The sequence below is a fragment of the Ovis aries genome, chromosome X, assembly GCF_016772045.2.
Source record: "Ovis aries strain OAR_USU_Benz2616 breed Rambouillet chromosome X, ARS-UI_Ramb_v3.0, whole genome shotgun sequence".
NCBI lineage: Eukaryota > Metazoa > Chordata > Mammalia > Artiodactyla > Bovidae > Ovis > Ovis aries.
Genome location: NC_056080.1, coordinates 2621775 through 2648590, shown reverse-complemented (window position 1 = coordinate 2648590; position 26816 = coordinate 2621775). Strand labels below are relative to the sequence as shown.

Below are 26816 nucleotides of genomic sequence, written 5' to 3'. Positions count from 1 at the left end.
TTATCTGCCAAAGTGCAATTTTTCTCTTATTAATCTATTCTTGATTTTATATGTCTCTGAGATACACACATCTGGAAAGCTTCATATAAATTAGGATATCAGAAAATCGTAGCAAAATGTACCGGCTTACATTTACATATATACATATATATGTATGTGTATGTGTATATATATATAACACATATCAGTTCAGTTCAGTCGCTTAGTCATGTCTGACTCTACGACCCCACACCAGGCCTCCCTGTCATCACCAACTCCCGGAATCCACCCAAACTCATGTCCATCGACTTTGTGATGCCATCCAACCGTCTCACCCTCTATCGTCCCCTTCTCTCCTGCCTTCAATCTTTCCCAGCATCAGGGTCTTTTCCAATGAGTCAGCTCTTCACATGAGGTGGCCACAGTATTGGAGTTTTAGCTTTAGCATCATTCCTTCCAAAGAACACCCAGGACTGATCTCCTTTAGAATGGACTGGTTGGATCTCCTTGCAGTCCAAGGGACTCTCAAGCGTCTTCTCCAACACCACCGTTCAAAAGCATCCATTTTTGGCGCTCAGCGTTCTTTATAGTCCAGCCCTCACATCCATACATGACCACTGGAGATATACATGCTTCCCAGGTGGCACGAGTGATAAAGAACCTGCCTGCCAATGCAGAAGGTGTAAGAGACATGGGTTCGATCTCTGGGTCAGAAAGATCCCATGGAGAAGGGAATGGCAACCCACTCCAGTAGTCCTGCCTGGAGAATCCCATAGACAGAGGAGCCTGGTGGGCTACAGTCGATAGGGTCGCGAAGAGTCGGACACGACTGAAGCGACTTAGCATGCATGCAAGCAAGCACATATATAATATATATATGTAAAACATAAGTTTTATATACAAAATTTAAACGTTTTCAGATTATCTTCCCTTAATCTTCTGCAGAAGATCAGTTTTTGCAGCCTCAGGTTAGACATGCCGACAGTGCAGAGTCAGGCAGTTAGGACGGGGACAGAGCCCTGGGACAGGAACAGTTGAAGTCTGTTCATCCAGAGTTTCGGCCATAAGGTGTAGTTAGAAATTCACTATGTAGAATATTGATTTTCATTCTCCAAATTAATTTATCCTATAAATCGTTAACCTCTGGGTTTCATAAACTCTGTAATCGCGTTACCATTTTTTTTTCAAAGCCCGAAGCTTAATTTTTATGTTCTTGAGCCCAGGATGGATATTATTTTACCTTGAACTTACATCTCAAATTAAAATGAGTATGTTTTCACACTCTTCCACAAAATCATTTCCCTAAAGAAGATAACACCATAAATTATCGAGGAATCAAGTTGCCCAGTTGAGTCAAACAGGATTAATAAAATTTCTGGCCGCAGAACCACAACAGCTATCACAAGAAGAATAGTAAATGTTTATTGACTCACAGTAGCTAAAATCTAAAATTAGTATATGCTAGACACGACTGAGCGACTTCGCTTTCACTTTTCCCTTTCGTACATTGGAGAAGGCAATGGCAACCCACTCCAGCGTTCTTGCCTGGAGAATCCCAGGGACAGGGGAGCCTGGTGGGCTGCCGTCTGTGGGTTCACACCGAGTTGGACACGACTGAAGTGACTTGGCAGCAGCAGCAGCACTGACTTATCTAACACCTCACATGGATAGTTTAGTGGCGATCTCACAATGGTGTTCTAAGAGATTTTTATCATCCTGTGGGTGAGGAAGTGAAGTTTGGAGAGGCTCAGTGACTTGTGTAAGACTGCCCAGGCGCCACTAGGCTACACTGCTTCTCTGAAGCCAGAAAAGGTTTCTAGTTTGTTGAATTATTTGAGAAAGTAGACGTTGTCTCCTCTCCAGCTGCGGCTTATCTATAAGACAAGACTCTTTGGACCAATGGCCTCCAACAATTTTCCTCCAGCTCCCGTATCCTAGGAGTTCATCCATCCCAGCATTCTTGACTTTGTCTCACACCCTCTAGAGATGTATTCTTTGCAGTGTCCAGGACATGGAGGCGGCCTTCATGTCCATGGAGAGATGAATGGATAAAGAAGTTCTGATACGTATAGAGAGTGGAATATGACTCAGCCATGTAAAGGAAAAGGATTTGAGTCCATTGTAGGGATGTGGATGGATCTAGAGTCTGTCGTACAGAGTGAAAGACGTCCGCAAGAGAAGAGCAAATACCGTATGTTAACTCACACACACACACGTATATGGAATTTAGGGAAATGATACTGATGAGCCTATTTCCAGGGCAGGACAGAGACAAGAGATGTAGGACACAGACTGTGGATATGGCGGGGGAAGGAGAGGGTGGGACGATTCGAGAGAGTAGCCCTGACATCTGTGCACGACCGACCGTGCCTAAGACAGGGAGCTGGGTGGAGGCTGCTCTGCAGCACGGGGAGCTCCGCCCGGCGCTCTGTGATGATCTGGAGAGTTGGGGTGGGGGCGTCGGGGGGAGACTAACAAGGGAGGGGGGATGTGTCTGTATATGGCGCATTCAGCTTGTTGTGCAGCTGACACCTGTATAACAGCACTGTAAAGCAATTATCTGCCAACTGAAAAAAAAAAAAAGGAAAGGAAAAATTAAACAGATGCAGAAAACAACAGGATGTCCATGTTGGATATCTCAGGGGTGTTTTGTATATCACTGCCTTCTCCCTCAGCCTCTTCCGATTAGCACATTTAATCTGCTAATTAAACATATCTAGGCATAGCAAGAAAAGACAAATTAGGATTTGAGAGATGGAGTTAAAGCAACGTTTAAATGGTATTCCACGCAGGACCAGTGTCTATATTTGAAAGGTGAGATCAAAATTAGGGGTGAGGAGCAGATTTGAATACTTGTTGCTTTTGAGTCGTGACACACAATTAGCGGTTGTCAAAAAGTCAAAAGCAATAATTCCCATGCCTGTGGACTTCCCCTGGGGGGTTTCAGTGGTTAAGATTTTTGCCTTCTAATGCCCCGGGTGGGGGTTCAATTCCTGGTCAGGGAGCTAGGATCAGACAGACTTTGAGGCCAAAAAACCAATCCTTTAGACAGAAGCAACAGTGTAACAAATTCAGTAAAAACGTTAAAAAAAAAAAATCCTCCTATGTGATGTGTTAACACCTGCTTGAATGAGTTGAATTATCAGATGAAATAAAGTTACATACTTAGAAGAGTCAGCACAGTGCCAGGTATGCAACAAGTACTCAGTAAATGCTAGCTGCTATTATTGTCTTTATTACTACTATTGCTATTATTATTACTCTCCCTTTAACAGATGGGTGAAGCATGTTTGCTTAAAATGTACATTTACCCACATTATATTGAGTAGAAAAGTCATGGATGGGAAAAAAAGAAAAAGTCCATGATGGAAAAGGAGACAGGTGTTTGGACCATCTTGTGGGTTTTTACATCACTGTTGCTATTTCATCTTCTATTTGAAATGTTCACCCTGGACTTCACATTCCCCACAGAGCCCTTCTGCCTGTGGCTTTGCTGTTCAGGATCTTACGGACAGAACTGAATTGCTTCTAAGAGCTTGAGCTCTCCCCATGAAGTCAGCATGTCACCCCAGAGTTAGATGGACATTTCAGGAACTGCAGGCAGCAAGCTGGAGGTCACTTGGACATAAGAGAGGAGCTTGGTGGGGTGGTAGTCAATGTATCCGCTTTTTTTTAATATGTATTTATTTGACTGCACCACGTCTTAGTTGTAACATGCAGGGCCTTTTGTTAAGGCATGCAGACTCTTTTGTAGCGTGCAGGGTCTTTGGTTGTGGCATGAATGATCTAGTTCCCTGTCCAGGAATTGAACCCAGGCCCCCTGCATTGGGAGTGTGGTATCTTAGCCACTGGACTACCAGGAAAGTCCCAGCATGTCCAGGTTTGAATTTGAATGGTGAGGAGGAGTTGAGTCTGTGAATAATGTAAAGGTGTCTGCAGACAGAAGCAAAATTTTCCATTTTGTATCCTCAGCTTTATAGATTGTCCAATCCAATGCCAAAGGGAAAAAAAAAAAACCAAAAACCCTAGTCCTGAGATTTAAAAAATGAGTAGGTCAATGTTATGTGGCAACCTGGATGAAAGGAGGGTTTAGGGGAGAATGGATACATGTTATATATATATATTGTTGAGTCCCTTGACTCTTCACCTGAAACAGTCACAACATTGTTAACTGCTGCTGCTGCTGCGAAGTCGCTTCAGTCGTATCCGACTCTGTGCGACCCCATAGATGGCAGCCCATGAGGCTCCCCTGTCCCTGGGATTCTCCAGGCAAGAACACTGGAGTGGGTTGCCATTTCCTTCTCCAATGCATAAACTGACTCTGCCCCAAATGCTCCAATCCTTTGGCCACCTGAGGTGAAGAGCTGACTCATTGGAAAAGACCCTGATGATAGGAAAGATTGAAGGCGGGAGGAGGGGACAGCTGAGGATGAGGTGGTTGGATGGCATCACTGACTCAGCGAACATGAGTTTGAACAACCTCTGGAAGATAGTGAAGGACAGGGAAGCCTGGCGTGCTGCAGTCCACGGGGGTTTCAAAGAGTTGGACACAACTTAGCGACTGAACAACAGTGCAAAATAAAACAGTTTAAAGATTGAAAAGAAAATGAATAGGGATAGTGTGAAGGGCATCATAAAGAAAGAGCCTTCTGAAGAGCTTGGTTTCCTTGGTCATTCACTGTCCATCGCCTCTGGACATGCACTGCTCACAGCCCTGTTCAGGTGGGAAGTGTAACGGTCATCTCTCCCATTTCTGGAGAAGTTCTGGCTGACCCCTTTCTAGAGCTCTGCGCTGGCTTGGACCATAGAAGGAACCCCCTGGACCAGTGGGCAATGTCAGTCTCCATCGCAAAGCCAGGACAACCTCCCCTGGCAAGTTCAACCGATGGCCTTTTGCACAGAGCAACGAGATGCAGGCTTTCTTCTCTGCAGCCCAGTGAAGACCAGCAGATACACAGGCGTAGCTACCTCAAGAGCGGGGAGACCTGTGCTCCCTCCGAGAGCTGCCCTTTGAAACGATTGCCTGCTGTCTGAGCGCCCGCTGCCCAGGTCAACCAGTTCTCTGTGATGCTTATCCTCCTGGGGACGCAACGACCACAGACACTGACTGCAGAGCCTTCCTCCGACCTGCGGGCACGTTGGCTTTGATCCTCCCCACCCAGACACACGTGTGATGCCACTGAACACACGCGGTAATGCTGCTATTGTGTACGTGCGCGAGAGCACAGCTGTGCTCGCTGAGAATGAGGACTGGTTGGAGTTATTCAAATCATTTCCATCCCATGCAACACCCTGGGCAGGGGTGGGGGGTGGGAAAACACAATTTATTGTTAATCGGAAAAGATGGTTAAGCAGAGCCTTGGAAGCATCCCAGGTGGTAGAGAACAAGCGCTGGAGGAGGAAATCCGTCTCACAGCAGAGCTGCGATGAGGGCAGAGATGGGCTTCAGATGGGAGATCACCGTGTACTCATAGCAACCAGCGGCAACACAGAGTAAGGATGAGTTTCCTGGAGACAGCGTGGAGTCAGACAGGAACCCAAGAAGTGAAGTGAAGCCACATCAGGAAAGGATCGTTCAGAGAAAATAACATTTCCATCTCGCAGCTTCATGCTTCTTAGTTACCCTGATCATCCTAATTATCTCTTTATTGTATTTAGTCAAAGCTATGACCAGCCTAGAAAGCATATTAAAAAGCAGAGACATTACGTTGCCAACAAAGGTCCATCTAGTCACAGCTATGGTCTTTCCAGTAGTCATGTATGGATGTGAGAGCTGGACTGTAAAAAAGGGTGAGCACCAAAGAACTGATGCCTTCAAACTGTGGTGCTGGAGAAGACTCTTGCCAGTGCCTTGGACTGCAAGGAGATGAAACCAGTCAATCATAAAGGCAATCGACCCTGAATATTCATTGGAAGGACGGATGCCGAAGGTGAAACTCTGATACTTGGGCCACCTGATGTGAAGAACATTTGAAAAAGACCTTGATGCTGGGAAAGATTGAAGGCAGGAGAAGGGGGTGACAGAGGATGAGATGGTTGGATGGCATCACCAACTCGACGGACGTGAGTTTGAGCAAGCTCCGGGAGTTGGTGATGGACAGGGAGGCCTGGCGTGCTGTGGTCCATGGGGTTGCAAAGAGTCGGACACGACTGAGTGACTGAACAGCAAGAACAACATCATAAAGGTCTTCTCAGGTAGCTCAGCGGTAAGAAGTCTGCCTGCCGATGCAGAAGACGACGGTTGGATCCCTGGGTCAGGAAGATCCCCTGGAGGAGAAATTGGCAACCCAAACTCCACAGTCTTTTTGCCTGGACAATGGACAGAGGAGCCTGGTGGCCTGCAGGGCTAGCTGCAAAGCATTGGACGCAGCTGAGCAGGAGCACCACGTCAGTACGTTGACAAAGATAGCCCTGTTGGCTATGCTTCTAATCCCACGTAAGCTAACAGAGAACTGCCTTTGTAGGGTCAATGACAGCATAATTTGTCTCTCCCGGTAACTGATTCAGGGGCGCATCGGAACATAGGGTGAAGCTTGCTCCCAATACCACCCTAGTGTTTCCCCAAGCCCTGCAGAGAGTCGTGGCCACCACCAGCTGCTGCAGTTATTAATAGATGCTCTCTCATTTGTCTTCAGATCCTACCCTCTTCCCGAACATTTGGGTTCCATCATTCACCTGTTGATCACAGAAAGGACTTAGTGAAATACTTTTAGGGGAATTTTATAGCATTGCCTGTGTTCCCTGAATTACACTGAGTAGGCGGAAATTCTTTCTTAATTATTCATGGTGGGTGTCTGCTTCAGGAGATAGTCCCTTTCCTTAATGAGCTCGGTGTTTCCAGAAGGGTGAATAACGATGTCATGGTGTTTTTGTTTCCGTATTTTGCCTGGATGCACCTACCTTATAGGAAACAAGAGAAAAGCCGTATTTACTGAAATCTCAAATCTTCCCTTAGACAAGTTGATTAAAAAAAATTTTTTTAATGACGTATTGTTGATTTACAATGTTTCAGGTATACAGCAAAGTGATTCAGTTTTATATAGACACACACAACTTCTTCAGATTCTTTCCTGTTACAGATTGTTATCAGATATTGAATATAGTTCCCTGTGCTATATAGTAGGTCCTTGTGGTTTATCTGCTTTATGTAAACTAGTGTATATCTTTTCATTTCAAATTCATAATTTATCCCTTCTCCCGACCCTTTGCTAGCTACAAGTGGGTTTTCTATGTCTATGAGTCTGTTTCTGTTTTACGAATGAATTAATTTGCATCATTTTTTGGATTCCACATAAAGCGATATCGTATGATGTCTGTCTTTCTCTCTTTAACTTCACTCGGTTTCACAAGCTCGAGGTCCTTTCATGTTGCTGCAGGTGGCCTTATTCCGTTCTTTTTTAGGGCTGAGTAATATTCCACTTTGTATATGTGGCTTGTCTTTGTCCATTCCTCTCTCCCTGGACGGGTAGGTTGCTTCCAAGTCTTGGTTATTGTAAATATTGCTGCTGTGAGCATTGGGGTGGATGTATGTTTTTGAATTATGGTTTTCTCTGGATATATGCCCAGGCATCTGATTGCAGGATCATACGGTAGCTCTATTTTTAGTTTTTAAAGGAACCTCCGTACTGTCCTGCTCCAACTTACATTCCCACCAGCTGTGTTGGAGGGTTCCCATTTCTCCACAACCCCTCTAACATGTGTAGACTTTTTAATGACGGCCATTCTGGCCTGTGGAAGGTAGTACCTCGTTGTAGTTTCGATGTCAGACAAGCTGATGGCTTAACTCTGATTTTTAACTCCTCTATAAGAAGAGCTAAGCTGCACTGAGTGCTCATAGTCCAGGGCTAAGGGTTTGCGATGCAGGTCTCTGTCATCACTCATGGCAACCCTCTACCGTTATATGTTATGACCTCCAACTTGGAGGTGCTTCCCGGGGGGCGCTAGTGGTAGAGAACCCACCTGCCAATGCAGGAAGACCCTGGGTTCGATCCCTGGGTCAGGAAGATCTCATGGAGGAGGGCACGGCCACCCGCTCCAGTGTTCCTGCCTGGAGAATCCCATGGACAGAGGAGTCTGGAGGGCTGCAGCCCATGAGGTCACAGAGTCAGACACGACTGAAGCGTCTTAGCATGCGCGCACCCACTCAGAGGTCAAGAACCGCAGTGAGCAAACCAGGGACCCAGGACTTGGGATCTGGGAGCCAGACCCTGAACAGTTAATTCCCCGTGACGGCAACTCCGTCTCAGGCAAGACCTAGGGTTCCGGCTGAGGACTGGAAAACCTTCTGTCTCACTTTGCCTGTCACAGTGGCATGTGGCATGATTCTTGCTTGTGGCATGAATCAGTGGAAGGGACAAATTCTCCAGAACGCAGGCTTCTTTCAACCTGCATTCACACCTGTGGGAGGAAGGGACTGTCATTTTCACACCTCCCAGATTTCTGCTTTAAAATGACCGAACCCTTGACAGCAAGCCCTCATTCCCCACCCGCCCTCCCCCCGACACACTCAATCTTGCTGTCTCCGGTTAGATAACAAAGTGCTCTTGAAAATGGCTTGCTTTCTGCATTTGTTTCATTTTCAGGAAGAATGTGGGGAAGCTTTGGAAATAAAACATTTCATTTATACACTACCCTGCAGCCCTCCACCGGTAATTCAGAACGATCATCCGATATAAATTGGTGTCATTATACCTGGAGAACCTCTGAAAGATAATATTTGCGGACCTCTGACTTGCAGCATGTGGTTCTGAAAGCAAGAATAATACAGCGGCGTTTGTTCCCACAGGAGATTTCACTGCAGAATTTTTTAGATGAGAAATATGTTAGACCTTTATAGGATCAATGTCATGAAACATCTAACGGCTAATGGGCTTTTCGGATGAGATTCTGGCGTTTAAGACCCAAATAGTATGAGATACGAGGGTGCCTCTCTCAGGGGGAAAAAGGACTGAAAGAGAATCAGAAATGTGACGCTTTTTCTGGTATCCATGCGTGGGAGCATCAGCTAGATTCTCTGGGATTCTTAATCCCAGTCCAGTGGTATACGGTCCTTTCGATGAAAATGATCAAGTTATCACCCTAGGCGATGGTTTGAAGGAATGGGTGGGGGCAAAGGAAATAGCTTATCCTGGTTGTTTGAAAATGTTGGAATTTGGAGGAGATATCTAGGGAGGGGTGTGAAGATGAGGGACGATGTGAGATATATTTTAGTAGAAGGATTCTGTGGCTGCTGGGTTGTCTGGATTTGAAAACAGCCTGCAGGGAAAACTGTCACGGGGGGATGTAGCTTCCTTGAAAGGCAGCGATCAACCAGGGGGATCTGGGATCAAATGTCCACCATCCCCGACCCCTCTGCACGCTCTCGTTTTTATCCCTTTTTCAGTAGGCTTTTTGTCAGCACGAGTTGAATGCGGGATGACGATGTGTGGGAACCAACGGGGCATTTGAAAGGCATCTTTTAAAAATTAGCAGACAATTTAAAGAGATGTTTGCTTATTGTAATATTGTGTCTTTTTACTTTTTTTTTTTTAAACAAGCCAAGCAGCTTGCCAGATCCCAGATCCCCCAGTGTTACTTGCCCAGTCGTGTCTGACTCTTTGTAACCCTATGGGCTGTAGCCCGCCAGGCTCCCCTGTCCATGAAATTCTCCAGGCAAAAATGTTGGCGTGGGTTGCCATTTCCTTCTCCAGGAAGGGATCAAACCCGGTCCCTCAGCAGTGAAAACATAAAGTCCTAACCCCGGGACTGCAATTCCCAGTAGACTATGTTTCTTTGTATAGCAGTTTTAAGTTTACAGGAAAACAGAGCAGAAAGTACAGAGGATTTTTCTATATTCATTGCTTCTGCACACAACTTGCTGTATTCTCTCTCTCTCTCTCTCTCTTTTTTTTTTTTTTTTCTTGATGTGGACCATTTCTAAAGTCCTTATCGAATTTGTTATGCTATTGCTTCTGGTTTTTTTTTTTTTGTTTTTTCGTTCATTTGTCTTTTTGTAGAATCTTAGCTCCCCAACCAGGGATTGAACCCCCACCCCCCTGCATTGGAAGGCAAAAGTCCAAACATTAGACCACCTTAGCACAGTGTGTGTGTTGCTTTTGATGAGCCCATATTGATACATTCCGTTCAGTTTAGTTGCTCAGTTCTGTCCGGCTCTTTGCAACCCCATTAATATCAGTTAAAATGCATGGTTGTCGTTACAGTTCACTATTGGATTTGTGCCTTTTATTAGTCGCTCAGTCGTGTCCAGCTCTTTTTGACCCCATAGACTGCAGCACGCCAGGCCTCCCTGTCCATCACCAACCCCTGGAGCTTGCTCAAACTCATGTCCATCGAGTCAGTGATGCCATCCAACCATCTCATCCTCTGTCATCCCCTTCTCCTCCTGCCCTCAACCTTTCCTGGCATTGGGGTCTTTTCCAATGGACCGTCTATGGGTTAGGACAAATGTGTAATCATTACAGTATCATACACAATAGTTGCAGCCGTGAAATTAAAAGATGCTTACTCCTTGGAAGAAAAGTTATGACCAACCTAAACAGCATATTAAAAAGCTGAAACATTACTTTGCCAACAAAGGTCCGTCTAGTCAAGGCTATGGTTTTTCCAGTGGTCATGTATGGAAGTAAGAGTTGGACCATAAAGAAAGCTAAGCACCGAGAATTGGTGCTTTTGAACTGTGGTGTTGGAGAAGGTCTTGAGAGTCCCTTGGACTGCAAGGAGATCCAAGCAGTCCATCCTAAAGGACATCAGTCCTGGGTGTTCACTGGAAGGACTGATGTTGAAGCTGAAACTCCAGTACTTTGGCCACCTGATGAGCTGACTCATTGGAAAAGACTCTGGTGCTGGGAGGGATTGGGGGCAGGAGGAGAAGGGGACGACAGAAGATGAGATGGCTGGATGGCATCACTGACTCGATGGACGTGAGTTTGGCTGGACTCTGGGAGTTGGTGTTGGACAGGGAGGCCTAGCGTGCTGTGGTTCATGGGGTGGCAAAGAGTCAGACATGACTGAGCGACTGAACTCAACTGAATACGATACTTGTCGTCCCTGTTCATCCCTCCCTCATCCCCGGCCCCTGGCGAGCACTGATCTTTGTTGTTGTTGTTTTTTTTTTTTTTTTCAGTTTTTAATTTTTTTAATTTTAAAATCCTTAATTCTTACACGTGTGATCTTTGTACTGTCTGCACGGTTTTGCGTCTTCCGGCGTGTCACAGAGTTGAGTCATGCAGTGTGCAGCCTTTTCAGATTGCCTTCTTTCACCTCTGTGTGTGTGTGTGTGTGTGTGTGTGCGCTAGTTGTTCAGGTGTTTCTGACTCTTTGTGACCCCACGGACTGCAGCCCGCCAGGCACCTCTGTCCATGGGATTCTCCAGGCAAGAATACTGGAGTGGGTTGCCATTTCCTTCTCCAGGAGATCTTTCCGACCCATCGCTGGAACGCAGCTCTCCTGTGATAGTCATGTGCGTTCCGCTTTCTTCCATGGCTTTTCATGGCTTGACAACTCATTTCCTTGTATCGGTGAATAATATCACATTGAGTGGCTGGACCACAGTTTAGTTTATCCATTCACCTACCAAAGTGCTGGAAGACATCTCGGTTACTTCCAAGGTTTTGGCAACTATAAATAAACAAGCTCTAAATATTTTTGTTGTTTTCATAGAAGTTGCCACAGAAGCCACATTTTTTCAGAAAGATATTTCTTCATAGCATTTTCCTTTATGCTAAGGTACTTCTATATAGGTATATTCAAGAATACTTTCGTTTGAAACAGAGGTGCATGGCTGTATGCCCTTTTGCAAATACCAAATTACAGCACAAGGAAGTGAAACCCTGATCTGTGTCTTTTTATTCACACTTAGAAATTTTTATGTGCACCCAAAGGGGCATTTGTATTTGTTTTTTTTTTTTTTTTTTGTAAATTTTTTTTCATACATTCTCCTTGCAGTTCTTTTTATTTTTGACTGGGCTGGGTCTTCGTGGCTGCACGAGCTTTTCTCTAGTTGCAGGGACGGGGGCTGCTCTCAAGCTGTGGGCTGTGGGCTTCTCATTGCGGGGCTTCTCTAGTTTCAGAGCAGGGGCTGCAGAGCACGTGGGCTGCAAGAGTTGCAGCTCCAGGGTTTTAGGGTGCAGGCTCAGGATTGTGGCACATGGTCTTTGTTGCCCCTTGGCATGCGGGATCTTCCCGAACCAGAGATCAAGCCCAAGTTTGATCCCAGACCACGGATCAAAGGCACTGACCAGCAGATTCTTTCCCCACGAGCCACCAGGGAAGGCCCCCAAAGGGGCCCTCTTCCTTCAGAGTGTATGCTGCTGCGGCTGAGTCGCTTCAGTTGTGTCCGACTCTGTGCGACCCCATGGATGGCAGCCCACCAGGCTCCTCCGTCCCTGGGATTCTCCAGGCAAGAACACTGGAGTGGGGTGCCATTTCCTTCTCCAGTGCATGCATGCATGCTAAGTCGCTTCAGTCGTGTCCGACTCTGAGCGACCCCTATGGACAGCAGCCCACCAGGCTCCTCTGTCCATGGGTTTCTCCAGGCAAGAATACTGGAGCGGGTTGCCATTTCCTTCTCCATCAGAGTCTATGTGGGGGTTATATCTCTGCCTTGTTGCTCCTTCCTGTGCCAACTCATTAAACTAATTACCATTCTTGAAGTGATAAGCCTTAAATTAGTGTCAGAGTCCAATTACCCCAATCCTGGGCACACAGGTGGTTTGTGGAGCTGAACCAAAGCACAGCCTAATAAACGTCTGGCTGGCGATGATTGATCATGGGAGACAACTCGCTGAAACAGTCCTGAGCATCTTATCCCCTGATCCTGAGGACGACATTCATCTCCACGGCATGGCTTCCAGGAATGTTTATCGTACAGAATGAAATGCTGAGAGAGACTGAACGTCCTCTAGCCTGTGGCGTTGCAATCAGATAGCAAGAATATGTCTGGTGACAGATGAATCGGATGTTGCTTTTGCATTGGAAATCATGTCTGCACCTCCGGAGAGGGTGGACTCTGTATCTTTTTACACCCCTCCCTTTTTGGAGGAAATCAGTCAGGGTGCAGTCCCCGGGGTGGAGGGCCTGACTCCATGGGGTGTGTGATCTGTCTGCTGGATAGGATCACCCATATTCAGTTATTGTCTTTTTAAAACATTTATTTATTTGGCCGATTACCAATATTCAGTTGTTGTCTTTTTTATTTTACGTTTTTAATTTTTAATTTTGTCTTTTTAAAAAATATTCATTTGGCCAATTGCCCATATCTGGTTATTGTCTTTTTTAATTTAATATTTATTTATGTGGCCAATTACCCATATCTGGTTATTGTCTTTTTAAATTTGATATTTGTTTATTTGGCTGAGTAGGATCTTAGTTCCCACACACGAGGTCACGCAGGATGACCGATGTTCACCGTGGCACATGGTGTCTCCAGTTGTGACCTCTGAACTCTCAGCTGCGGCCAGTGGGCTCCAGTTCCCTCATCAGGGATGGACCCCGGGCCCCCTGCACTGGGAGCGTGGAGTGTCGGCCACTGGGTTGTGGTGGTTTAGTCACTCAGTCGTGTCTGACTCCTTTGCAGCTCCATGGACTGCAGCCCGCCAGGCTCCTCTATCCATGGGGATTCTCCAGGCAAGAATCCTGCAGTGGGTTGCCATTCCCTTCCTCCAGGGGATCTTCCCGACCCAGGGATCAAACCTGCATCTCCTGCAGGCGGATTCTTCACCACTGAGTCACTTAGGCCCTGGACCACCAGGGAAGCCTCTTCAGTTGTTACTTCTGATGCCAAGGACACCTGGTGTGCTTGTAGAGTTCTGGTTGTGATTATCCTATACCAACGAATTGGTCCTCACCCCAAAATGTGGGTCCCCCGTAAAGATGAATGATCCTTGAGCCACACCAAGATGATATGGAAAGGGTTGTAACTCCCACGTGACAAGACTTTCTGGACAGAGCAGGGTAGCTGCTAGGCTGCTGTGAAGATGGCTTTCAGGAGATGGGGAAAAGGAGACAAATAAGCCGTCGTCGGGGGGGGTAGAAGCTGGCTCCTAGATGTGGGTTCCTGCGTGTAGGTAGGAGCTGGTACAGTTTGAACCCCCCGTGGGCACTGAGGGAAGGAGCCCGTAGGCTTTCTTGTAAGCTTGTTGGGTGCAAATGGAAGAGGCAGAGGTAAAGTCTAAATACTCTTTGTGCTTGCTGTTTAGTTCCTAAGTCCTGTCTGATTCTTTGCGACCCCATGGACTGCAGCCTGCCAGGCTCCTCTGTGGGATTCTCGAGGCCAAAATACTGGAGTGGGTTGCCATTTCCTTCTCCAGGGGGTCTTCCCGACCCAAGGATCGAACTCGCGTCTCCTACATCGGCAGGCAGATTCTTTACAGCTGAGCCACTTGAGAAGCATTTAAAGCTCTTAGCAGACCTCAGAAAACCAACTCAGACCCTTTAATACTTCACAGTATAACTAATTGTATGCACTGGCCAAATGAAGCTAGCACCGTGGGACTATAAGGCATCTCTGTGGAAATTATAAATTAGATACTTGTAGTCTGACCATCATTTTCTTCTGATTTGAGAGTAGAGGAGTGAGTTGAGTGAAAGTCGCTCAGTTGTGTCCGACTCTCTGCGACCCCCATGGACTATACAGTCCATAGTATTCTCCAGGCCAAAATACCAGAGTGGGTAGCCTTTCCCTTCTCCAGGGGATCTTCCCAATGCAGGGATGGAACCCACGTCTCCCACGTTGCAGGCGGATTCTTTACCAACTGACTTATGAGGGATGCCCAGATGAGAGCTTCCTAATCAGAGAGGCTGTGTTTCAGCCCATTCTTCCATCTTCAGCTCGCTTCTGTTGTTGTTTTTTTTTTTTTTTCTTATGAAAAATTTGAGGTATAAAGAGAGAAAAGTGCAGTCAAGCGCCACGTGTCCTGGGCCTGCCTTTACCAGTTGATGAAGTCGTGTCTGGTGTAGGGTCATCCGTGCTCCATACTCACGTCCCGTCTTCTGGGACGACTGCGATGGAGAGAAGAGCTATCATGCCATGCCATGCATGGGTCTGTTCATCAGCCAGCTGTGCTGACTTTGAGAGTCTGGGCTTCAGAATCAGACTTCACTCTTTCTTTTGGGTCAGCCACTTCCTAGACTTTCCTGGTGGCTCAGACAGTAGAGGATCTGCCTGTAAGGCAGGAGGCCCGGGTTTGATCCCCAGGTGGGGAAGATCCTGTGGAGAAGGGAAGGGCAACCCACTGCAGTGTTCTTGCCTGGAGAATCCCATGGACAGAGGAGCCTGGTGGGCTACAGTCCATGGGATCACAAAGAGTCAGGTACCACTTAGTGGGTAAACAACAACAACAATATGTCAGGATTAGTCTAGAACATGCTGTTTGGGGAAAAAAAGATGCGGAAAAGAAAAGTGTGAGGAAAATAGATTTTTCATGATGGGCAGTTTCAGACCTGGGTATCTATGGTAACTATTAGAAAGGTCCTTCATCAAAAAGTATTTATAGAGATGTTTCCTCATATAAGAGGAGCCCTGATGGTTTCTTTTTTTCCCAGATGACGAGGAAAGCTAGTAGACTTCTTTTTCTTTAACTGCAGAATAATTGCTTTACAGTGATGAGTTAGTTTATGCTGTACAACATGTCAGCTGTAGGTATATATATTATCCCCTCCCTCTCAAACCTCATCCCTACCCCCTCATCCGACTCCTGTAGGCAAATGGATTAAGAAGTTGTGTTACATATACACAGTGGAATATTACTCAGCCATAAAAAGGGAACAAGATTGGGTCATTTGTAGTGATGTGCATGAACCTAGAGTCTTTCATACAGAGTGAAGTAAGTTCAAAGGAGAAAAACAATGATCGTATATTAACACATACAGATGGCATCTACTAGACTGTTTTAATGACCTCAAGACCAAGGCCAGCTGATGACTGCAATAATCTTCCCTCTGTCTGCTAGCATCTTCCTCCAAAGGGCTCATAGTCTGTGAGCCTCATTCCTCTAGAATGCTTTATCGAGTCTCCCTGCAGGATTGCCCATGATGCCTAGAGGTTCAGATGATGCTTATAGATGCTACTTAATTCCACGACTAACCTTTCTCCTTGTCTCTGCCAAGTGCCCAGCCACTGTGGGTCCTTCTGATTATGGCGCATCCTGGATTAGAATCCGCGTGGGCGGGAGGGCTCAGGATGCAACAGTGTTTCCTCCTCAGCATCACCAATTTCCAGACAAGTGCACAAGGGCAAATCGCCTCTGTCTCTTTTATAAACATCGTGCTTTTTTAACCTTGAGTGTTTCCTCCCCTTTAGGGCAGATCTTGGATGTCCTCGATGAGCTGAAACTGGCTAATAACACCCTGGTGTACTTCTCCTCCGACCAAGGAGCTCACGTAGAGGAGGTGACCGTCAAAGGGGAAGTTCAAGGAGGCAGTAACGGCATCTACAAAGGTAAAAAATGTGTTCCGGTGGGCAGTGCCCATGGTGTCAGCCCTGGGCCCCCCGGCTCAGCCCGTGCTCACCTTCTTCCGGACCTTGGAGGACCTTAGTCCTGTTCTTTTTTTTTTTTTAATATGCACATTTATTTATGTATTTGGGCTCTCCAGGTGGGTCAGTGGTAAAGAATCCATCTGCCAACCTGGAGACACAGGGGAGGCGGATTCGATTCTTGGGTGGGAAAGATCCCCTGGAGGTGGAAATGGCAACCCACCCCTATCTTCTTGCCTGGAGAAATCCCACAGACAGAAGAGCCTGGCGGGCTACACTCCATGGGGTTGCAAAGAGTCGCACACGCCTGAGTGACCAACGCTTTCACTGTTTCACGTGATCTCTTAGATGTGACATGTGGGATCTGTTGCTCTGACCAGGAATCAAACCGGGGCCCCCTGCTTTGGCAGCATACTTTCTTAGTCCCTGGGCCACCAGCAAAGCCCTCCAGGAACTCTTCAGTAAAATGATTCACCCAGCCCTCCTGCATTCACTCTTATTTTCAAGTGGCGAGAAGCTGGAAGGCTTGTATTCCTATATAAGAAGATGAGGTGCTTTTTCCCTATTTCCATGAGGGTATGGGCTGTGTGCAGAAAGTTGGTTTTGTTATTTCATAGATGGTAGCCTCTCTTGAGATGCAGTCAGAGACTGAATTTCATGTACTAGCTGACCCGCCTCACCCCACATTCCCACCATCCATTCATTCCCCCAAAGAGGGTCCTTTAGGTTCCAGAGCAGCTTAGCGGCTGTGGCTGAAATGTGTACATAAATCACAGTAATAGAAGTGGCGAGCAGGCGATACATTATTTATGAAAGCCACATACACGGTGGGATGGAGCCCCAGTTTGGGGACAGAGGACCCCCAGCTGATGACTCTGGGAAAGCCGGATGGAGCAGGGAAGGAGGAGGGTGTAGTGGGATTTCGTGATGATAGCTGAGTCTTCAAAAATGCAAGAGGATGGTGAGGCTGGGTCAGAGAGGGTCAAAGGTCTGAAAGATGCCTGCTGGCTTGCAGTTTCCATATAATCTACAAAGCATGCTCACTGCCGCTCCCTGTTTTGTTTTTTAACTGGAGGATAATTGCCTTACAGTACTGTGTTGCTTTCTGCCCTGCATCAACGTGAGTCAGCCACAGGTATACAGACATCTCCTCCCTCTTGAACCTCCCTCCCACCCCATCCACCCCTCTCGGTTGTCACAGAGCCCTGGGTTGAGCTCCATGACTCACACAGCACGTTCTCATCTATTTTAAACATGGTAGTGTATATGTTTCTATGCTATTCTCGCAAATCTTCCCACCCTTTCCTTCCCCCACCGTGTCCACAAGTCTGTTCCCTATTGCTGCTCTGCAGATAGGTTCATTCCATCAGTTCAGTTCAGTCGCTCAGTCGTGTCCGACTCTCTGCGACCCCGTGAACCGCAGCGCGCCAGGCCTCCTGTCCATTACCAACTCCTGGAGTCCACCCAAACCCGTGTCCATTGACTCAGTGATGCCCCAACCATCTCATCCTCTGTCATCCCCTTCTTCTCCTGCCTTCAGTCTTTCCCAGCATCAGGGTCTTTTCCAGTGAGTCAGCCCTTCACATCAGGTGGCCAAAGTATTGGAGTTTCAGCTTCAACATCAGTCCTTCCAGTGAACACCCAGGACTGATGTCCTTTAGGATGGAATGGTTGGATCTCCTTGCAGTCCTAGGGACTCTCAAGAGTCTTCTCCAACACCACAGTCCAAAAGCATCAATTCTTCGATGCTCAGCTTTCTTCACAGTCCAATTCTCACATCCATACATGACCACTGGAAAAACCATAGCCTTGACTAGACGGGCCTTTGTTGCTTTGTTGACGAAGTAATGTCTCTGCTTTTTAATATGCTGTATAGGTTGGTCATAACTTTTCTTCCAAGGAGTAAGCGTCTTTTAATTTCATGGCTGCAGTCACCATCTGCAGTGATTTTGGAGCCCCCCAAAATAAAGTCTGACACTGTTTCCACTGTTTCCCCATCTATTTCCCATGAAATGATGGGACCAGATGCCATGATCTTCGTTTTCTGAATGTTGAGCTTTAAGCCAGCTTTTTCACTCTCCACTTTCACTTTCATCAAGAGGCTTTTAGTTCCTCTTCACTTTCTGCCATAAGGGTGGTATCATCTGCATATCTGAGGTTGTTGATATTTCTCCTGGCAATCTTGATTCCAGCTTGTGCTTCTTCCAGCCCAGTGTTTCTCATGATGCACTCTGCATATAAGTTAAATAAGCAGGGTGACAGTATACAGCCTTGACATACTCCTTTTCCTATTTGGAACCAGTCTGTTGTTCCATGTCCAGTTCTAACTGTTGCTTCCTGATCTGCATACAGGTTTTTCAAGAGGCAGGTCAGGTGGTCTGGTATTCCCATCTCTTTCAGAATTTTCCACAGTTGATTGTGATCCACAGAGTCAAAGGCTTTGGCATAGTCAATAAAGCAGAAATAGATGTTTTTCTGGAACTCTCTTGCTTTTTTCATGATCCAGTGGATGTTGGCAATTTGATCTCTGGTTCCTCTGCCTTTTCTAAAACCAGCTTGAACACCTGGAATCTCACGGTTCACATATTGCTGAAGCGTGGCTTGGAGAATTTTGAGCATTCTTTTACTAGCGTGTGAGATGCGTGCAGTTGATTCTGTCTACATACGTTAGTATACTTATCTTTTTCTTTCTGTTGTACTTCTCTGCATACAGTAGGCTCTAGGTTCATCCACCTCATTAGGCCGACTCAAATGCATTCTTGTTTTATAGCTGAGCAACATTCCACCGTGTATATGTACCACAGCTTCTGTGTCCTTTCATCTGTGGGTGGACATCTAGGTTGTTTCCGCGTCCTAGCTATCGTAAAACATGCTGCAGAGAACATCGTACTTGTTGTTCAGCTGCTGAGTCGTGTCCAACTCTTTGCAACCCCATGGACCACGGAGCGCCGGGCTTACCTGTCCTTCACTATCTCCCAGAGCTTTCTCAAACTCATGTCCATTGAGTCGGTGGTGCCATCTAGCCATCTCATCCTCTGTCGTCACCTTCTCCTCCTGCCTTCAATCCTTCCCAGCATCAGGGTCTTTTCCAATGAGTCAGCTCTTTGCCTCAGGTGGCCAAAGTCTTGACGCTCCAGCATCAGTTCTTCCAATGAATGTGCAGGCTTGCTTTCCTTTAGGATTGAGTGGTTTGATCTCCTTGGAGTCCAAGGGACTCTTAAGACATTGGGGTTACGTGCGTCTTTTTCAGTTATGGTTTCCTCAGGGTATATGTCCAGTAGGGACACTGTTGGGTCGTTAAGGTAGTTCTATTCCTAATTTTTTAAGGAATCTTCATACTCTTCTCCATAGTGGCAGTCATCAACTTACATTTCCACCAACAGGGCAAGAGGGTTCTGTTTCGTCCACATCCTCTCCAGTGTTCAGCATGTCGGGTGTGTTAGAAATGCTTTTCTTGACTCCTAGAAAGCATGTGTGATGCTGTACTAGTACCTCGGTCGCTACTCTATCGCAAAGCATTATCCCTTTGTCAAGTTCAGCTGAAATCAAGTTCACACTGAAACACTGTTAGTATATCGTGCTGTCAAAAAAATAAATAAATAAAAGATGTGACCCCCTTCTAGCTATGGGGAATGGCCAAAACAACTTCAGAAGATTCAGATAGCTTGTTCTTAACGACTTCTCAAGGTCAAGGCAGCTTGTTTTCTAAAGCTGTGAATTCACATGCATTCCTATGATTTGTGCAAACACAGGGGAATCATGCCATTTAAACTCATCGATCAAAAGAGCATCCTCTTCTGAACAATACCGATGTCACATCTGAATCAGAACTGCTCAGAAAGATCTGTACTGTTTAAGCTCAGTGATCCCCTGGTATTCCCCAGTCAGGTGTGTCTCACTGGTCCACCGTGATAGAATGGCTGTGATCAAATCACTTTACCAGAGTTCAACAGCAAATCCCTCTTAATTAGAGGAACACAAGATTCTGCTGTAGTCTGCATTTTTAAAAATTAATATTCTGGGTTTGAAGGGATAGTGATACTACTAGTTTTCCCTGTCATTCTTTTGTAAAATTGAAATATAGTTGGATTAGTGGAGGAGGGCATGGCAACCCACTCCAATATTCTTGCCTGGGAAATCCCATGGACACAGGAGCCTGGCGGGCTACAGTCCACAGGGTCACAAAGGGTCGGCCACGACAAAGCGGCTGAGCACCCACATGGTTGGTTTACAATCTTCTGTTAGTTTCAAGTGTACAGCAAAGTGATTCAGTTATACACATGTATATATATATTTTGTTTCAGATTGTTTTCCCTTATAGATTATTGAAGACTATTGAGTGGAGTTCCTTGACCTATATAGTAGGCCCTTGTTGATTATCTGTTTTATATATAGTAGGAGAAGGCAATGGCACCCCACTCCAGTACTCTTGCCTGGAAAATCCCATGGACAGAGGAGCCTGATAGGCTGTAGTCCATGGGGTCGCTAAGAGTTGGACATGACTGAGTGACTTCACTTTCACTTTTCACTTTCATGCATTGGAGAAGGAAATGGCAACCCTCTCCAGTGTTCTTGCCTGGAGAATCCCAGGGACGGGGGAGGCTGGTGGGCTGCCGTCTATGGGGTCGCACAGAGTCAGACACGACTGAAGTGACTTAGCAGCAGCAGTGTGTGCCTGTTAATCCCAAACTCGTAATTTGTTCCTCCCCACCTTCCCTCTTTGGCAAACATAAATTTCTTTTCTTTTCTTCTAATATGTCTGTGAGTCTATTTCTGTTTCATAGAAAAGTTCATTTGTACCCTAATTTTAATTCCATATGTAAGTAATATCATATTTTGTTTGTTTTTGTCTGGCTTACTTCAGTTAATACGATCATCTCTAGGTCAATCCAAGTTGGTGCAACTGGCATCATCTCATTCTTTTGCACGGCTGAATAATATTCCATTGTACGTATGTATATTTTGTTTATCCACTCACCTGTCAATGCATACTTAGGTTGTCTCCATGTCTTAGCTATTGTGAATAGTGCTGCTGTGAACATAGGGGTGCGTATATCTTTAGTTTTCTCTGGATGTATGCGCAGGAGTTGGCTTGCTGGATGCTAGGACAGATCTATTTTTAGTTTTTAAGGAACCTCCAAGGCGGGAGGACAGGGGGTCGCCAGAGGATGAGATGGTTGGATGGCATCCCCAACTCAATGGACAAGAGTTTGAGCAAACTCTGGGAGTTGGTGATGGACAGGGAAGCCTGGCGTGCTGCTATCCATGGGTTTGCAAAGAGTCAGACATGACTGAGCGACTGAACTGGACTGAACTGAATGCTATTTTCCACAGTGCTGCACCAACTTATATTCCCACCAACAGTGCAGAAGGGTTCCCTTTACTTCCCACCCTCCCCAACACATCATATTTGTAAACTCATTTTCACCTTTTCCCTAAGATACCCTCCCTTAGCTGGGACCAGAATAACCGAAGATTCTCTTAGAGTTTAGTGTTTCCAGTTAATTCCTCATAGCTGAAAATTCCCCAAAGTCTTGGATTGAGAGCATTATATTCCTGAACCTGGCTTCAGTTTTGTTCCTCTCCAAAGGCAAGGTCACCCAGCAGGCGGCTCCCCCGTCAACCCCCAGCTCCCTTCTACTCTGCCTAAAGGCAGGTAATAAATGCCAGTGGAGTGGATAAGTTAACCCTGTGTGTAGATAACATCTGCAGAAACATTGGTTGCCAGGGGTGGGGCCTGAAAATCATGTTTTCCTGCGTGTGCAAGAAAGGAGGCTTTCCAAATTTCCTGGGTCCTGGATGGAAGCTCCTGCAGTCGCTGGGCCTTGAAGTGCACGTTCTATAAGGAGCTGATGGGCTGGAGTCCAGGTCGCTTCTGAGTTTGGCTTCTCCTTGCCTCATACAGTCAGACAGCTTTCAGAGCAATGGATACTTTCATTGGGAAAAAAGAAATAAGAGCAAGAAGCTCTGGTAGTTTATTGGGAGGTGGTTACGTTCACGTTCATCATTCAGCCCATGGACTGTAGCCCGCCAGGCTCCTCTGTCCATGGGATTCTCCAGGCAAGAATACTGGAGTGGGTTGCCATTGCCCTCCTCCAGGGGGTCTTCCCCACCCAGGAATTGAGCCTGGGTTTCCTGCATTGCAGGTGGAGTCTTTACTGTCTGAGCCACCAGGGAAGCCCCATTTAGATTTTGGGAAATAGTTTCATCAGCTTCCTGAGAGTGAGCAGTGCTGGCCGGCCTCGCTACTGGCGGGACTTGTGTACTAGGAGTTCACTGGGCTTTTCCTGTTTGAAAGAAGCTCATATGTTATCCCTGCTTAGCAGTTCAATCCTTTGGTTCAATTCCACTGACAAGCGTGCATTTATTGAGTCTACACAGTACGCCAGGCACGGGGTCTCTTCTAAAGCATCGTGGCAATGAATACAGGGTCTCTGACCGCTAGTAACTCCTATTCTTCTGCTGAGATGGAGCTCAAAGGACATGGTGTCAGATAACAAACTAGACAGGAACTTCTGAGAAGGGGCCAGTGGAGGTTGCTCACCCAACCTGGGAATTGAGAGAACCTCCCAGGAGATGTTGGCCTTTTGCAGGCTGGTGTGTGGAAGTGCTGGCTGGCAGGGAGGAGAGGTGGAAAGTTCATTCCAGGCAGAAATGAGATGCTCCTGGGGAGCAAAAAGGCAGCTCAGTGTTGCTGGAGGTGAACTTGTATGCAAGAGCTATTGTGTGATGTATCTGAGGAGAGGTATCGTACATCTCCATTAATGCATCCAATAGGATGAAGAGATAAATGGATGTGTAGGTAGATAAATAGATGCATATGCGCCCCACTCCAGCACTCTCGCCTGGCAGATCCCATGGACAGAGGAGCCTGGCGGGCTGCAGTCCACGGGGTTGCCAAGAGTTGGACGACTGAGCAACTTCACTTTGACTTTTCACTTTCATGCATTGGAGAAGGAAATGGCAACCCACTCCAGTGTTCTTGCCTGGAGAATCCCAGGGACGGGGGGAGCCTGGCGGGCTGCCGTCCATGGGGTCGCACAGAGTCGGACACGACTGAAGCGACTTAGCAGCAGCAGCGGCGGCACGGATGCATAGTTGAATATAGATGGGTGGATGAATGCATAGATATAGATGGACGGATGGATAGACAGATATCGATGGATGGGTAGATATAGATAGAAAGATAATAGACAGATATGGGTAGGTAGATAGGGATCGATGAATGGGTAGATAGATATAGATGGATGGATAGATGAATGGGTAGATATAGATAGATAATAGATAAATAGATATGGACTGATAGGTGGATACAGATCAGTGCATGGATAGATACCTATAGATGGATGGATAGATATAGATGGATGGATAGATATAGATAGATGATAGATGATCAATGTGGATAGATAGGCAGATATAGATCAATGAATGGACAGATAAATATAGATGGATGGATAGATATAGATGGATGAATGGATGGAAAGAAACAAAGTAAATGTGTGTGTATATATACATGTATATATGTATGTGTATATGTATGTATGTATGTATATGTATGTATATATATATGTATATTTATGTATGTATGTATGCAGGTATTTCCATTTGAGTAGTAGTTAAAATTGGAGGTCAACACTCTCACCCAAATCTGGTATAAGGGAGTGCTGAAGGAGTGACAATAAGGATGAATTGAGGAATAATACAAAACATCTCATGCTTTTGGCTGGTCTGACTGGGTGGATAGAGGCTAAATTCCTTGAGGAATTAGGACTCCTGGGCAGAGACTCGGTTCCCTGTCTTTAGAACTGGAATGATAGGATTGTCCTTGTAGGAACGTCGTAGAGCATTGTCACGATGATTTGAAAGGCTGTGTGTGCAGAGTGGCTCCTAAGTGCCCTTAGTGAGGGCAGGGTTGACGGTTACGTAATAGTGCAAGACCAGAGTGCAAGACCGCTGTTGTTAGATGCATTCTACCCACATCACCTGTATCCCCAGAACCGAGAACAGTGCCTGACATGTTGTAGGAAATGGTTTTCTCAGGGACGTCCCTGCTGGTCCAGTGGCTAAGACTCTGAGCTCCCAATGCAGGGGGCTTGGGTTCAATCCCTGGTCAGAGAACTAGACCCCACATGTTGAAAGTAAAGAGGTTGCATGCTGCAACTAAGGTCTGGTGTGGTCAAATAAATAAGTAAATAAATATTTTAAAAGGAGTGATTTTTGAGTCAATATGTAAGTGAAAAAAAAAAAACACCACTTGAGCTTGGGTTTCAAGGATCAGTGAAAGTGAAAGTCGCTCAGTCACATCCAACTCTTTGCGACCCCAGGGACTATACAGTCCACGGAATTCTCCAGGCCAGAATACTGGAGTGGGTAGCCTTTCCCTTCTCCAGGGGATCTTCCCAACCCAGGGATTGAACCCAGGTCTCCCGCATTGCAGGCAGATTCTCTACCAGCTGAGCCACCAGGGAAGCCCAAGAATACTGGAGTGGGTAGCCTTTCCTTCTCCAGGGGAATCTTCCCGACCCAGGGATCGAACCCAGGTCTCCCGCATTGCAGGTGGATTCTTTACCAACTGAGATACCAGGGAAATGATAGGATCAACGGTTTAACTCAGTGGAGAAAGAAACAGAAGACCGTGATTGTGTTGGAAAAAAATCCATTGATATTGGCAACGGATTGGATATGGGGTTTGAGGAAGAAGAAGACATCAACCATCATCAGCCATCAAACCATCATTATGGTTTGTGGCTGGTGTGATTGGGTAGGTAGAGGTTCCCTTGAGGAATTGGGACTCCTGAGCAGAGACCCGTATTGGGTTGTTGTCTGAAGAGGTGTATGGGGGGTCATTTGGAACAAGAAGATGTAATGAATATAGAAGGGGAGATGGTAGGTGATCCAACAAAAGAGACAACAGAGAGAGTGGCAGGGAGATGAGAGATAACCAGGAGAGAAGACGGTCCAGGGAAGAACGTGGTCTGTAGAAATGGATGCTGAGAAAAACCCAGTTCTGCTGGAATTCCAGCACGTCCACTAGCTCTGTTCATAGCAGTTCTTTCCCGAGGCCCACTTGGACTGCAAGATCAAACCAGTCAATCCCAAAGGAAATCAATCCTGAGTACTCACTGGAAGGACCGATGCAGAAGCTGAAGCTCCAAGACTTTGGCCACCTGATGCAAAGAGCCAACTCATTGGGAAACATGCTGATGCTGGGAAAGATTGAAGGCAAGAGGAGAAAGGGCATGCCTGAGGAGGAGATGGTTGGATGCCATCCCTGACTCAGTGAACATGAATTTGAGCAAGCCCCAGGAGATGGCAAAGGACAGGGGAGCCTGGCATGCTGCGGTCTATGGGGTTGCAGAGATGGAAACAAATTAGTGACTGAACATCAACGTGAGTTCAGTCCCTGGATCGGGAAGATCCTAAGTGGCAGTCCTCTCCAGTATTCTTGCCTGGAGAATCCCATGGGCAGAGGAGCCTTGTGGGCTACAGTGCATGGGGTCGCAAGGAGTCAGACACAACTAGAGTGACTTAGCACACAGGCACAGTGAAGATAGCTGGGGTCAACGAGGATGTCACGTTTCCAAGAAGATCGTGGGAAATGAGATCTAACGTGTAGATGGAGGGCTGATCTTGGTAAAGATTGCAAGTATAATGTTTATACTGGGTTATGCATAACCGAATCACTTTGTCGTATGCCTGAAACTAATACAACATTGTAAATCAACTATATTCCAATTATTAAAAAAAAAAAAAAAAGAAGAAGAAGAGCCATGTTCAGCAGACTATGGCAGTTGAGCCAGATGCGGTCTGATGGCTGATTTGCTAGATCAAGATTTCCTGAAATAAAGCCATCCTCATTTGCTGGAGTCTGGCCCTGCTGTTTCTGAGCTTCTGAGAACTTGGGCAAAGCTCCGACACTCCGTGAAATAGTGCCGCCCCCTCCCACCTCCCGCCCAGCTCTTGAGAGAGAACACGTGTCCACCCTTGGCTCAGATAATTTTGCTGTTTAATGTCTTGCTTCAATCCTCACCATCAACTTTTCAAACCAGGTCAGTTATTTTAAGGGTGTTCCGCAGTTCTTCGCCTCTCCTCTTGCTTAGTGCTGTGAGCAGACAATTGTTCTTTATTTTTGCCCTGTTTGGCGGTGGATAATACTTTGACAGAAGCTGGGCAGTTTCGTTCCCTGTCCTGTCTATGTCGGGTGGCCTTTTAGTCTCTTGAATGAATACATCGAGGAGGAGAACGGAAGCTAGAGTCTCTTGGATGAGATGATGCTTGGGTTCGTTACGTTTGTCACATGCTTCCTTCTTGTTGTTTACTCGCTAAGTCGTATCCCACTCTTTGTGACCCCCGTGGACCGTAGCCC

The 26816-nt window shown here is 46.3% G+C and overlaps 1 protein-coding gene across 4 annotated transcripts in view; it reads left to right on the top strand.

The window, feature by feature from the left end:
• The window catches only part of LOC101118590 (steroid sulfatase), a 225823-nt gene that overhangs the window by 95376 nt on the left and 103631 nt on the right, over positions 1–26816 (top strand). For all 4 annotated transcript variants that reach the window (XM_060407555.1, XM_060407552.1, XM_060407553.1 and 1 more), the window contains exon 8: positions 16277–16414. In XM_060407555.1, the coding sequence (XP_060263538.1) occupies positions 16277–16414 (138 nt within the window). The remainder of the gene's footprint in view (positions 1–16276; positions 16415–26816) is intronic.